Source organism: Muntiacus reevesi, chromosome X, assembly GCF_963930625.1.
Source record: "Muntiacus reevesi chromosome X, mMunRee1.1, whole genome shotgun sequence".
Lineage (NCBI taxonomy): Eukaryota > Metazoa > Chordata > Mammalia > Artiodactyla > Cervidae > Muntiacus > Muntiacus reevesi.
In genome coordinates, this window is record NC_089271.1 from 120,792,898 (window position 1) to 120,807,606 (window position 14,709).

Consider the following 14,709-nt stretch of genomic DNA (forward strand, 5'->3'; position numbering starts at 1 on the left):
AAGCCTGTAATGTTCCCCTTGTAGTAGTGGGGAGAAAATTTGGAGTTACGTGGCCAACTGAAACCACTGCGACTGCACCTGAAGGACGCAACTTGGAAAGCAACTTGCAGCCACTTACTCACTGGGCTGCTCTGGTCCTCCTCTCTCTCCCTCTTGTGCACTTAGGTTACCGCATTCGCCTGGGCTCTAGCACTGACAAAAAAGACACAGGCCGGCTTCACGTTGATTTTGCACAGGCTCGAGATGATCTGTATGAGTGGGAATGCAAACAACGGATGCTAGCAAGAGAGGAACGCCACCGCAGAAGGATGGAAGAAGAAAGGTTGCGTCCACCATCCCCGCCTCCAGTGGTCCACTATTCTGATCATGAATGCAGCATTGTTGCTGAAAAACTAAAAGGTAAATGAAACATTTGAGCTTGGCAATTAGCTCTCTTCTTTGGAGAACTCTCCTCTTTGGAGAAATTTAATAAATGTCTTTGTATTGTTGGCAGTTATCCTCGAATTTCCCACTGAGGGATTCTAGGCATTCCTTGCAGATAGAGAGGTGTACCCAGTAATTCAAGAGCCAAAGAATCTGTCCCTCTCACTTGTATCTCTGATCCTTCACTGTCTCAAGTGATGTTACTTTTTCTCTCCATACATCAGGTGATTAGGAAGAAACAGGTTTTTTCCACTTTTCCACATCAGAGAATTTTAGCTGTGAACCATGACTGAAGACCTGTAAGCTCCCCCACCCCCTTTTATTGTGGATAGCAAGTTAGTTTTGAATTCTAAATCAGAATAAATCAAGATGGTAGAACTTGTCATTATCTCAGGAAACTCTGATAAAATTCCATTTTATAGATGAAAATTGGAGGGCCAGAACTTGCATTGTGTGTCCTTAGATTACTCAAAGACTTAGCTACCACCAACTAAAAGAGAATGTCTTTAATCACAAAATGGTCAATTTATTTCACACAGTAACTATAGAGACTTTTAGACATTGCTAAATCAGACTGCTTTCCCTTTAGTTTTGATTCCTGTTCCCCTTGCTTGACTCTCAGAGCCATTTCGCTAATTTAATCTTAATTGCCCTGCCTAGTGTCTTGTGTTCGCTCAAATCCAGTTTTTTCATATGGTTGATTTTATTGCATGAGGGCTAGTGTCCCATCGGTCTTACTGATGACACCAGCACTGCTCTAATGGCAAGAATTTTCCTTGCTTCTTGTGCTCTAGGCATAGCAAGCTGCTGCTAATTGCACTTTGCAAATAGGTCTCATTCACAAAACGTGTTTGCACCATATAACCTAAGGGCTCCACACAATAGAGAAATCCTTTGTTTGGATTGATTTGTCTTCCTATAAGAGAAAAGCAGAAAACAGAGTCCAAAGTAGAGGCACAGAAATAATGGGATGGTTAGAAAAACTGGAAAGGCTGAAAGCAGACACCAGGTCCAAGATTCACCTACTTCCATAAGACCAAACAGCCCACTTTGAATTTTTCTTAACAAAATGAATTTGCTCGTTGTGTGGACCTCATGCAAAAAGTGAGCACTGATGCATCAAGTATATGTCAATTATTTTTTAAAAACTGAGCATCAACATAAAGACTGGTATGTAAGTAATGAAATGAAAAGCTGCTCTAATGGTGAGACTGACTTCCCTTTACATATCTGCACTAAAAAATGCAAGTGGCAAGAAGTTCACATTATGGTAAGAGATGGTTCCTCTGGTTGTAAGTGTTCCTGGGTAGAGAGCTATGTAGAGTCCTGAAGTGGGCTTTCAATGGCATGCTAATGGACTCTCCATATCTGGAGACTTTAACAGCAGAATGTGTAAGTGGTATGTCAGAAAGCTGAATCACAGGCTTTGGAAGAGCAGTGCTACTATTTTAACATTAGAGAGTGACTCCTAACTAGCTGTAGAAATCCACTTGAAGGTATCCTCAGGCAAGAGAAACAGGATATGGAGAAATGTCAAAATAGAAAAAATTACATCAAAATAGGTTGTGACTGGGACTGAGTGGAAGGCCTGGGGCTGTGGATTGAATGCAGGAGTGATGCTAAAAAAGGTCAGACATAAGTGTTTATACCTAAAAAATAGCCATTTAACTCTTTCTTAAGCCTCCTCCCAGTGGATTCCATGGATCCAGGATAAAGTTACCATCAAATTCAAGTTAAACTCAAGACTCAAGTTTACTTATGCTTCTTAAAAAATAAGATTATGGAATTCTGAAGTTCTCTCACCACTAATTTATACATTACACACACACACATACAGAAGCATTAAAAACTGCAATATGTGAAAACTATATCAATGAAGAAAACTTTGTTTAAGGAAAGAAGAGATACTCTTGTTCGGAAAACTCTTCATAGATTAGACTACAACCAATCTTGCTACTTTGGGAATCTTTCATTCTTTCAGTATATCTGCCTGCTGGCTGCCTGTGTGTTCACACACGTGTGTGTATGGGTCCTTGCCCTCAGCAACTCATTTTACAACTGTCACCAAAAAGCCATGGTGGCCTCCTTGCCAGCGTGTTGGGAAAATAGATGGAGATTTGGTCACTTTCAATGTCTCTAAGAATAAATTCTTTTTCCAGATGATTCCAAATTCTCAGAAGCTGTGCAGACCTTGCTCACCTGGATTGAGCGAGGAGAGGTGAACCGTCGCAGCGCCAACAACTTCTACTCCATGATTCAGTCGGCCAACAGCCACGTCCGTCGCCTGGTGAACGAGAAAGCTGCCCATGAGAAAGACATGGAGGAAGCAAAGGAGAAGTTCAAGCAGGCCCTTTCTGGAATTCTCATTCAATGTGAGTGGAAGTCAGAGTTCTGCTGGAAGGATGAGAGGGCACTTCACTTAGTCATCACTCTCTTTAGACAGGAGCCAGGCCTCCAGAGCCATCCTGTGTCAAGAAGCACCGCCCTCTTCATCACTGCCTTGTGCTCTCCTTATATTGCCAAATGCCCAAGCTCCAGTTTCACAGGAATCATGTATGCACTTCCTGTGTTCATTTTCTCTGGGGTATCTACTTCAGCTCCTTAGAAACACTGACACTTAGACAACAGGCTTGTGCTTTTACTTTCCCTGGTTCTCAAAGTAAGTTACAAGCAGCCTCAGGCTCCAGTGGAAAATTCAGAATTTCACTGCTAAAGTTAGGATCAGGATTGGTAAGCTTCTTAGCTTCAGATTTGCCTCATTATTATTGTGTAATATGCTTTTCAGGTACTCCATTTTAGGGATAAATTGTAATTATATTTTCTGAGGTAATTGAATAAAAGCCAAATTTGCTACTTCTACCTTTTATCTTTAGTTTCCTTTGACATCTCCTTTACTGATGTCAGTTGATCCTGGGAGGGCATAGGAAGCCACTGAAATAGCCATTTTCAAAAATTAGTACCACACCAAACCTATCTAAGGTCTCTTAAATGAGACAGGGCAGAAAAACTCTCAAATAATGGTTTTAGTTCCCCATATTATAAAACTATGCACTCTTCTCTTTTCACTGAGAAACTGTACTCACATTAGGAATGAGGGTACGGTTTTATGACTTTGGTTTTAAACAATTATGGCCTAGTCTTCTCATATTTGACTTCCCATACTTGATTTATACATAAACAGGATTAAGGAGGAGTTGTTTCATTTTTCATTTTTATTCTGAAAGTTCTATGGTCATAGAATCTGAGAGGAGAAAACATATGTTTTTAAGACTTCAGAATAAATGGGAAAAGAGAGTAGCAAGCCTCATGGGAATATAAATCCTTAAATCATCAGTAAACAAGCTATCAATAGGGCTGCAAAGAAAGAAATAACACCTCTGAATTTTCTTACTGTGAACACCCAGCCAGGCAGAGGATCTTGTCCTTCTTCTCTTTTCCCAGAAAAATAGTCATGACTGTTTTCCCTCTCTTGAACTAATTGCAATAAAGCCCCGGAATATTTGTACACATTTCCTCATTTGATATTTTAAGCGACCCTGAAAAATATTTTGTAGGACTGCACTTACGTGGTATTCTTGCAAAAAACCTGTATTTCTCTGGTCAACAAGCCTATCTAAGTAGACTTAAAATAGGTCCCATCCACTTTAGGTTTTGATTTGTTGCTTTTGGTTAGACATACCTCAGAATAGTAAGAGGATAGATTCCATTGAAATGAAGCATTCAGGCTCATTCTGAAGGGCTAGTTTATGAAAGAAACGAATGGTCACAAGGAGCTGATATAGTTCACTGCTTGTTCGCATGCTGTACTGGGTCAGTAGCGCTAAACCACATTCACCATGACTCTTGGCCTCTCCTGCCTGAATGAAAACACACTGCCTGTATTAAAGCTTTATTCACCATTTCACCCCAAATCTTCTATAGTTCATTTTTTCTTTATGTATACTGATATCTTTGCTCTTGAATCCTCTTTAAACTCATGGTACCCCAGCACAAATAGCCTTTTTTTTTTTTTTTAAGCACAACTCTAGTTGAGTAGTGTCATAGGAGACACACCAAGTTGATGCTTCTCTTATTTCTTTTCTCCTCTCTTTTGCCATCCCTGGACTGATTCAACTGTTGATCTGACGCTGCAGTTGAGCAGATAGTAGCCGTCTACCATTCCGCCTCCAAACAAAAGGCTTGGGACCACTTCACAAAAGCCCAGCGTAAAAACATCAGTGTTTGGTGCAAACAAGCTGAGGTTAGTAACTTTTTACTCTGGTAGCCCCTCAGGGGGACAGTTTCTTTCTTTAACAAGTTATTGATTTGGAGTTTAGCTAGAATTAAATAGTGCCAAGCTCCCACGGCCACAACAAGCCCCTAATGAAATACTGAGACAACTTCTATAGCCTGTCCCTGTGTCCTGACCACCTGCTGCCAAAAGGTAATAAATGTGCACGTGTTGTCTTGAATGCATTCTGCTGGATGGAAACCTTAGTAGTGGAAATGTAGCTGCGATAATTAAAAGTTTACTTCTCTAAGCTAGCTAGTCTTGGGTACAACAATAATTACTGACCTGTGTGTCTAGTGGTAGTGATATTAGGGCTGTCTTATTTATTAGAGCATCTTGACAATTAAAGCTAAAAGCTGCCTGGTGGTACATTGGTGCACTGAAATTTCTGAGCTTCTTTTATCAAACCCTCTCAGCCATCTTTATAGGTGGCAGCTTTAAAGGTAACAGAGGACTCTGATTTCAAATTAAGATGGACACACACCTCTCTGCTTGTACTCAAGTGACATTTTAAGCGTAACGCTAGAATGTATCTGATGGGATTAGGTTTCTATTCTATATCCAAGATTAAAAACTGAGATGGGAGGTTTGTTTACACTGATATGCCTTTGGAATGGTGTGACATAGGCCTCAAGTTCTTTTCCTACGGGTAGCTTCCTTACCCAGTCAGCCCTGACGCCGTCAATCTATGTATGCAGCAGCTTTTTCAACTTCGTTTCTGAGTCCTGTTTGCCAGTCTAGTTGCAATCCCATTGTATCTATCAATGTAGGTTGTCATATTCCTTAATATTTAAATAGCATTTGTAGGGAATTTACATATTATAAATATAATAATGGGCTTCCCTTGTGACTCAGCTGGTAAAGAATCCGCCTGCAATGCAGGAGACCTGGGTTCGATCCCTGGGTTGGGAAGATCCCCTGGAGAAGGGAAAGGCTACCCACTCCAGTATTCTGGCCTAGAGAACTCCATGGACTGTATAGTTTGTGGGGTCACAAAGAGTCGGATCCGACTGAGTGACTTTCACTCACTCACTCACTACATATTATAAAACACTTTCACACTGGTTATCTCACCTACATGAGCCTCCCAGTAAATGTGGTGTAGTGGAAAGAACCCAGGACTTGGAGTAGACATGAATTCAAATCTCAACTCTGACTTATTATAGCTGCGTGATTTTGAGCAAGTTGGTCAGCCTTTCTTAGTCCCTATTTCTTCACCTGGATTCAATGAGATGAACTATGTAGACAGTATGAAAATGCAAATTCTATATAAATGAGAAATAGTATTATTTCAATTGATCATTAATAACTCCATAAGGAATAATGAGTAAGTAGAGTGTCTGTGTTTTACATGTGAGAAAACTGAGACATGGAAATGTTAAGTGATGTACACAAAATGACACAGCTGGTAAGTGGTCAGTTCAGGACTGGAAATTCTTCACTCTGCACTCTGGTATAACTGCTTGGTGGTCCTGAGCTGGTCGTTTAGTCTTTGTGAACCTCAGTTTCCTAACCTATCACGTGAAGATAGTGATCTATCCCTTCTGTCCTTCGTGAGAATACATGACATAGTCTGTGTGGCAACAATTTGAGAACCATGAAGAGCATTTAGAGGAAGATAAACCCACCCCTGTTCATAAACTGAGTCTCTGAACCATCGGTTCTGGCTCAGCTAAGAGATCAGGGAGTCACTGCAGAGAAATCCTTGACAATCTCAGCCCAGTAGAGGGTAGAGTCATACAAATCCAGAAAGTTTGCAATTGTTTTAAAAAAAAATGATAATTAGGATCAAAAAGGAAGTGATTGTCTTACTGTAGCACAAAACGGTTTTAGAATGCTAGAGCTACCTCATGTTGTGGAGCCCAACAGACAAAATTCAACAGTTCAATTCAAATGTGTACTAAGCACATTCTCTGTCTCAGGAATTATGACAGGCAATGCAGAATGAGGTGGTCTTTGTCCTCAGTGAGCTAAAAAGGTTTTAAAAAGCGTTCAAGGGGAGGGTTGGAGTTTAGCACCTAAATTTCAAGTAGCCAAAATCTTTAGTTAGACTAATTCAGAAAAATAAAAGTTGAGAGAAAAATGCTCAATATGTCTTCCTATTGTAGAAAAGCCATACTAGTCTCTACCTTCCCTTCAAAACACATACCTGCATATCCTTTTTAGGGGTTGGAACAGGCTGTCTGAAGTGCCCCACCCATTACAGAAAACCCTACCCTATACACTATTTCCTTTTTCATAGGAGTGGCGCCTCTTGTTGAAGCACTGACTGACCTAGCCCACAACCCTTTCGTAAACAAATTTGCAAAAATGGTCTCCATTAATACTATTCATCAAGGCTCTCTGTAGTTATACCAAGCCCACATATCTGGTGGCTATATGCATGCATGCATGCACAGTCTCTCAGTCATGTCTGACTCTTTGTGACCCCATGAACCATAGCCCGCCAGTCTCCTCTGTCCATGAAATTCTCCAGACAAGAATATTGGAGTGGGTTGCCATTTCCTTCTCCCGGGATCTTCCTGACTAAGGGATTGAACCCTCATCTCTTATGTTTCCTGCATTGGCAGGCAGAATCTTTATCACTGAGTCACCTGGGAAGCCCCTGGTGGCCATATGCTTGAGTTTAGTTACCTCCTCAATAAACTTAGCTATACTAGTGAGCTAGCCATTTCTCTGGGGCTGTGGAGAGCTGAGAGTTACACACCCTGTCACCTAGTATTGCAGCAGAGCTTGCTTGACGCAGTGATAAGGACATGGCCAACATGACTTACTACATGTTTGATGATGTGCCTTGTAGACTTTGTAAAAACCTAGAAAAATGCTTCCTGCCTGTTGGATTGGACTAAATTAAGGTCTATCTTGAATACTGCAATCTTTATAAGTAAAACTACTGACAGTGGAACATAGCTCATGGCCTTGCTCTAGCATTGTATTCCCTAAACCTAGAAGATTTCTTCTGCTTTATATTGGTGCCTTTTAAAATTATGGTGTTAAATTTTTTTTTAACCTCTGTGTACTTTCACTTGATGACAGGCAATGCTGAGGACTAGAAGGTGGTATCCTGTAGAAAGTGACAGAACTGTCCTCTTAAATCGGGGCTGCCTCTTAGAACCCTGCAGAGAATCAGAGTATCTCAGTGACTTAATCAACTAAACTGGCTTTTTCTTGATGTAGGCATCAAAGCTACAACTCCTAAGCTAGGGATTTCATCAAGGTAGAAGAGTCTAACACTGAACCTTTTCTGCCAGTTGCCTCGGGAACTAGACCAGCTGGTGACCTCCTCATGTCACAGAGTACCTGTTCTTTGTATCAGTGTCATCCTCCTTCCAGCAGCCAACACTGGCTCACTCTGGTGAGAGAAGGTACAGAGTAAGAAGAAAAAGTCCCCACTTTCAGGGAGCTAAGGGCACTCACTCTGGCAGCATCTGCCAGGCAGACTAGTTTTATGAGTCTTTTTCATTGGTTTACTTTCCTGATTTATGTGTGTGAGGCTTCTGCTGATATAATTTGAAAGGGTAATAAAATAAGGGAAGGCTGATGTCCCTCCCCTTAATAAAAGTTAGCATCTTCAGTGACTTTACTGACAGTTCTGAGTGTTGTGGGAACCCTTTTTCTATGAAATCATTGAAAACCTGTGTATTTCTCTTACTGAGATCATGGCCTACATTACCAGTTAGGTGGCATTAATATATAAGAAGCTAGAGCCATAGTGGTAGGCACTGGAAGATACTCCGTTGCACTCTCCCTGATGTGAATTTTTATATCATTGGACCAGAAAAAAGGGACATGGTGATTACATACTATTAATAGCATGCTTGTGAAGTGAAATACTGTGATTGCTAAAGTCATTCCAAACTCTGAAGACCTGGTTGCAGATAAATGTTCAAGTCATCTGCGTACCCTCATTTTAGGACCCATTTGCACTAACACTAGCTTTTGCTTTCAGCCATCAAACCACATACCAACAAAATTTGGATCAACCAAATTTGTATTTCCATTATGTAGCATACAATAGACATTGATTAAGAGCCTGTGTTTGTGCTTTGGTTCATTGGCTTGAACGATATCTCAGAATCAAATTTCTACATATGCATAGGAGTTATCTCCCTTTCCTCTGCCCTTTTGCCACTACTGTTAATGTTCAAAGTCGGGGTAAGTACAATTTTGTAATGCAATTCATAAGGAACTTTGCTTTTCTTATGGTTATGTTCCTGTCAAAAAACACGAGTAAGATGAATTTAAGTCCACATAAATTTCTTGGAAACTATATAGTTAGATAATTAATGTTCAGTGATTTATGATTTGCCTACTTTATGATAAATCAAAAATGTCAGCTGGTAGCAAGATGATTCTTTTCATGCATTTTCCTCTGTCTAGGGTTTTTGTTTTATTCTATGTTGAAAATACTTTGTCCTCCATTGTGGAGCAGTATGTGAATATCTAAGCTTCACAAAAAGTTACCACATGGAGAAGGAAATGGAAACCCACTCCAGGATTCTTGCCTGGAAAATTCCATGGACAGAGGAGCCTGGCGGGCTATAGTCCATGGAGTCACAAAGAGTTGGCCACAATTGAGCAACTGAGCACAGAAAAGATTCAAAGGCATCATAATGCATTTTGAAAAGTCACTAGCAGTTCACTGTTTAAATAAAAATATCGCAGGTCTACTATGGGCAACAAAGTGGTGTAAAAACCTTAGGAGGGCTGTCTTACCTTTTTTGATGTACTCTATCAGTGACGTGACCCAGTCAATTTCAGGTAGAGATTTACAAATGAAAATTTCTGGAGAATGATTTTTCATGCCATTGCCACTCAGTTGCGCTTCCCTGGTGGCTCAGATGGTAAAGAATCTGCCTGCAATGCAGGAGACCCTGGGTAGGGAAGATCCCCTGGAGAAGGGAATGGCGAACCACTCCAAGTATTCTTGCCTGTAGAATTCCATGGACAGAGGAGCCTGTTGGGCTACAATCAATGGTGTCGCAAAGAGTCGAACATGACTGAGCAACTTTCACTCACTAGTTCAGTTCAGTTCAGTTCAGTCGGTCAGTTGTGTCCGACTCTTTGCAGCCCCATGAATCGCAGCACGCCAGGCCTCCCTGTCCATCACAGACTCCCGGAGTTTACTCAAACTCATACCCATCGAGTCGGTGATGCCATCCAGTCATCTCATCCTCTGTCATCCCCTTCTCCTCCTGCCCCCAATCCCTCCCAGCATCAGGGTCTTTTCCAGTGAGTCAACTCTTCGCATGAGGTGGCCAAAGTATTGGAGTTTCTGCTTCAGCATCAGTCCTTCCAATGAACACCCGGGACTGATCTCCTTCAGGATGGATTGGTTGGATCTCCTTGCTGTCTAGAAGAAGTATAAATTTCTTGGATTGGCCACTTATTTGGCTTCAGTACTGGATCCAACAGTCAGGATGGGAAAACGGGCAAATCTAAGAGGCAGCTCTTTCTCTTGCCGCCTACACTTCAGTGACTCAAAGTCCTCCTGCTGCCTGCTCCTGTGACCCACACGAGGTAGAGTGCCTTCCTTAGGTAAATGCCGCCTTTCAGTTCTTCACTCTGAAGGTTTTCATTAGGGCTTGATTCCAAAAGTGGAACTTTTTTGATCTATCAGAGAATATAGAAAATAGGCATCTTAGATATCAAGTGCTTTAATGGTAAGGTTTTCAAAGTACTAAAATCTCATTTACTTTACCTAGAAGTGGTGTCATTTACTGAATGCTGTCCCTATGTTTACTGTCATCTGCTGCCCTATAACTACTATTGTTCTCTTTGCTTATTTATACTTATAGAAAAGTAATGATACGGGCGTTAGTTTCTGTGTAGCTAAGAAGGATTGGCTAGTGGTTAGAGGGCGCTAAGCTCTGCCACTTTGCCTGTCTGGCTGAATATCTATCTGAGAGCAAGCCTCTCCTTAGTCCCCCCCCCCCCCCCCATTTCATTATCAGCTAAAGGAACTGGTAATTCTTGTTTTTGAAGTATTTTGAGGCATTGAGGTAAAATTTGCCCTTAGGTCCATTATTTTTCTAGGGATTTTTTTGAAGCTGGGAAAGATCTCTAGATAAGCTGTATCACTTAGTTATTGAACACTTTATACTTCTAAGAAGAGATTACACTTTCTTGCCCAGCTGTAAGCAGAAAAGATAATTTGCAGATGCTGAGCAGCTGCAGGGCATGTTTTAGCTATCAGTTAGATCTTCCAGCCCTGGGACATTTCCCTAGAAAGAGTACAATTTACTCTTCAGAGAAGCACAATAACTTTCCCAGAGTTAGACAACATGTCTGTGAATTGAAAGTTAGTCTCTGCTTATACCCTCTGACAGTCTACGTTTTTGTTAGGCACCTAGGAGAGCCAGGACTTTTCCTGATGAAGTAAGTTGTACAATATTCGAATTTGCCAGTGTCAAACCTCATTGTGATCACCTTTCCAGTAACAACTCTTTGATAACTGAAATCCAGACTCCTGAGATAGAATGAATTCTTAGAAATGAGCAATTCCGTTACTGTTCTCTGTGCAATGAGTTTGAATAAGGCATAGTAAATCTCTCTCTTGACACAGTCCTCTAAAGTTCATTTTTTCTCAAGCAAGTCATTATTTTCTTCTATTTTAAGTAATGCCCCTGCAGCACATGGAGGATCCTATGTTAGTATTTCTATTTTTTTCTGTTTTTTCCCCATTACTTCTTAGCTATCAGTGATGATACTGAATAGCTCACTTTTTAGTAGGTCCTTTTATTTATATTTAGTGTAAACTTACCTTGATATAGAAATGTTTTTCCTGATAACAGGAATGAAAAGGGAGAAAGGAGAATATTAGCTGAAGTAGTGATTAACTGTAGCATTAATTATTAAGAAATCCATTTGAAATATTTATAATCTCCCTAAATGGAGGCAATTTTCACCAGACAGCTTTGGACATTTCCTGTATTATGGCCCAATTGGGGCTAACCTAGGCAAAGAATTCTCAGTTCAGTGTGGAGGAGCCCCTGACAGGCATCAAGTGGTCTCTAAATGATTGCAAGCTGTTCAAAAATAGAGTTCTCATACATGAATTTTTTGAAAAAGTGACTTTTCCAATATTATCTCAATCATTTCCATTGTTCTTCATACTGGATCTGTTTACATGCAGTAGCACGTCCCTTCAGCCTGAAGACCTTTCTTCAACTTTTCTTCTAGTGCAAGTCTTTGCATTTACATTTGTCTGAAAATTTATTAAATGTCATCTCTATTCTTGAAAGAATCTTTTTCTGAATGTAGAATTCTGGATAAATAGATACTTTTCATTTCTTTGCACTTTAAAGACTTGTTTCCCTAACTTCCAGCTTTTACTGTTTCTGAAAGAAAGTTCTTGCAGGTATGTCAATTAATTAGGGGTTTTACCTGCTGATTGTGAATATTTTGCTTTTAAGTCTTTGGATTCTGTTATATTCTTTTAAAGATTGTTGATTTTGTTTTCTTTTGTTTTAGTGGTCAATTTACTTCATTGAATTTAAGCTAGAAATTGTCTCTCTTTGATTGCAACTCAAGTCTCAGCTGAGTTTTTCGCTTTAGCTGTGTGGTTTGGAATCTGCTGTGTGCTTTCATGGTTCAGGGATCATGCAGAATTTGAACAGTTTTTATACACAGAATCTGGGTTCCTCTCTCTTTGGCTGACTACTTTCTGGGATCCCCTCCTCACTTTCCAGTGGCTGTCCAGTGCTGCCCTGAACTCTCTCCTTTATTTCTTTAGGATATAAAGCCTGTGGATTTTCGGTTTAAAATTTAACCACCCTGTGAGGTTCTAGCTGTCGTCTGCTCTCAAAATAGAAGTCCCTTTAAAACTGGAAGACCCACATCCTTCTTCCAAGAGTCAAATCCTATTCAGAATGTACCTGCTTTTGTTCATTCTCTAATGCCATCAAGTAGTTAAGGAATTGGTTTGGTTTTTTGTTGTTGTTATTATCCAGGGAAGGGTTGATCTGGTAGGAGTTCAGTCCTAACAGCTCATTTTTCACTCTAGACTACTAAATCTGCAAATGTTTGATTAAAAGTTGTGTTGAGTAAGACTATAAGGGGAGAGGAAAGAGGATGGAAGGCAGTGATATCAAAGGATTTGACATGGGAAGGTGAACATGGCAGAACCTTAAGGGAAAGTCCAGAAATCCATGTGAGTAAGAGATGGAAGGTGTTTCACGGTCAACGGTACTGTCTAAAATGGGAGGGATACAAGAATCATCAGCTGCTAGAGCTCTGGTTATAGAAGGAAAGCCTATGCAGGGCAGAGTGTAAAAAGTTTTCTTTGTCTGTTGAGACTGTCCTCAACCTCAACATGCCCCTTTGCATCTGCCTTAAGACCACTCTGAAAAAAAAAAAAAAGACCACTCCGAAGTTTTGTTATCCATTTAAAAAGACCCTGCTTTCCCTTGTCCTTAATTCTGTTTGTTTCCTCAACATTTTCAAGGCTTTCCCACCTAAAAAGCATGCCTTTTAACCTTAGGAAATTCGCAACATACATAATGATGAATTAATGGGAATCAGGCGAGAAGAAGAAATGGAGATGTCTGATGATGAAATAGAAGAAACAACAGAAACAAAAGAAACTGAAGAATCAGGTAAAGAAAATTCTGCTTTGCTTTATTTAACTAACACCTACTGGAAGGGATGATGCTTTAAAACCATTAACAATTGGTAAGGTATAGGCACAAACCCATCAGACTGGAACTAGCTGAAAACAATCTGTGAGGCCATATAAGTACACACCGGCTGAATGTCAACTATGTGGTTACAGGACTTTTTGTAGTCTTAATTTACCCCCATTTTCCATCATAGTACTTAAAAGTAGACTTTTTATCCTAGGAGCACTGGACATTTAGGCATCTTTGTTCTATATTTGGCCTGGACTTATATGTTCTACAGTAGAAACCATAAGATGGTTTCCACATAAGTAGCCGAACTTTTAGGAAAAATAATTAGATATCTATATCACTTATACTTTACACCAAAATTAATAATAAATGGATTCAAGATTCAAATGACAAAATCTATATGTAGCAAAAGAAATTTTGGAAAATGTAGGAGTTGGTTATATAATTTGTGTTGAAGATTTCCAAAGATAGAAATCATAAAAGATATTTTTGATAAATGTATCTGCATAAAAATTAAATATTTCTGTTTAAAAATCACAGAGTTAAAAAAACAATCTACAAACTAAGCAGAAATATCTACAAGATATGAGTCTGCCTATCCACTGCTTTCCACTGTGGTTACTTGGAGGCTTATCAGGAACCAAACAAGGGTCTACAAACAGCTGTATGGGTAAAGGTTTTTGCTTTTACTAATATAGTCAGGCCCTCACTGCAAGATGATGACCATGGTATAAGTCCCCAGAGGAACTCAAATGGCAAACCTGGTGAACAGTATAGCAAGAGCACCCTTCAATTTCATAACAAATCATCTTGGGGGGGGATTGCTGTGGGTAAAACTGAAATCTCAACTAAAAGATCAGCGTCTTCAGGTAAACCATTCTAGATAGTCTTAGCAGTCCGTAGGCACAGTGGACAGGACACTGGACCTAAAGTTAGAACACAGGAATTCTAATCCCAACTCTGCCTTTCTTGACCTAGGAAGGACTTCTTGCTCAGTGAGCCTCAGCTTCCATGTTTATAAGAAATACATTATAAAAACATCTTAATATAGATTTTGTAATGGTTAAGTGAATTCCTTCATTTCTTTATTAGCCATTACATTCCAAGAACTGTGCTAAACATTGGCAATATGGTAGTATACTGCCCCTACTATGTGTATGTCTGTGTGTCTGTGTGAGAGACAGAAAACAGATAGATTACAATGCAAATTAGAATTTATTGGTGTTTGCATGTTGAAGTGAGCAGCTTTAGCCACTTGTGCAATCCCAGAATCTTCACTTGTAAGGAAAAAAAAAAATCACCATTCAGACTGTTTTTAAAGCATTCATTAGCCATTACATCTGAATTTCCTTTATTTTTGCCATATGTTAGATCCCTAAACATATA

At 39.9% G+C, this 14,709-nt stretch overlaps 1 protein-coding gene across 10 annotated transcripts in view; it reads left to right on the forward strand.

Annotated features, from left to right (window-relative positions):
• Positions 1–14,709, forward strand: part of ENOX2 (ecto-NOX disulfide-thiol exchanger 2) — a 288,955-nt gene that overhangs the window by 245,227 nt on the left and 29,019 nt on the right. For all 10 annotated transcript variants that reach the window (XR_010660424.1, XM_065915795.1, XM_065915799.1 and 7 more), the window contains 4 exons: positions 166–399; positions 2,583–2,795; positions 4,557–4,663; positions 13,176–13,290. Coding sequence is in view for 9 of the 10 variants with exons in the window: in XM_065915795.1 (XP_065771867.1) it covers positions 166–399; positions 2,583–2,795; positions 4,557–4,663; positions 13,176–13,290 (669 nt within the window). In the remaining variant the exon portion in view is untranslated. The remainder of the gene's footprint in view (positions 1–165; positions 400–2,582; positions 2,796–4,556; positions 4,664–13,175; positions 13,291–14,709) is intronic.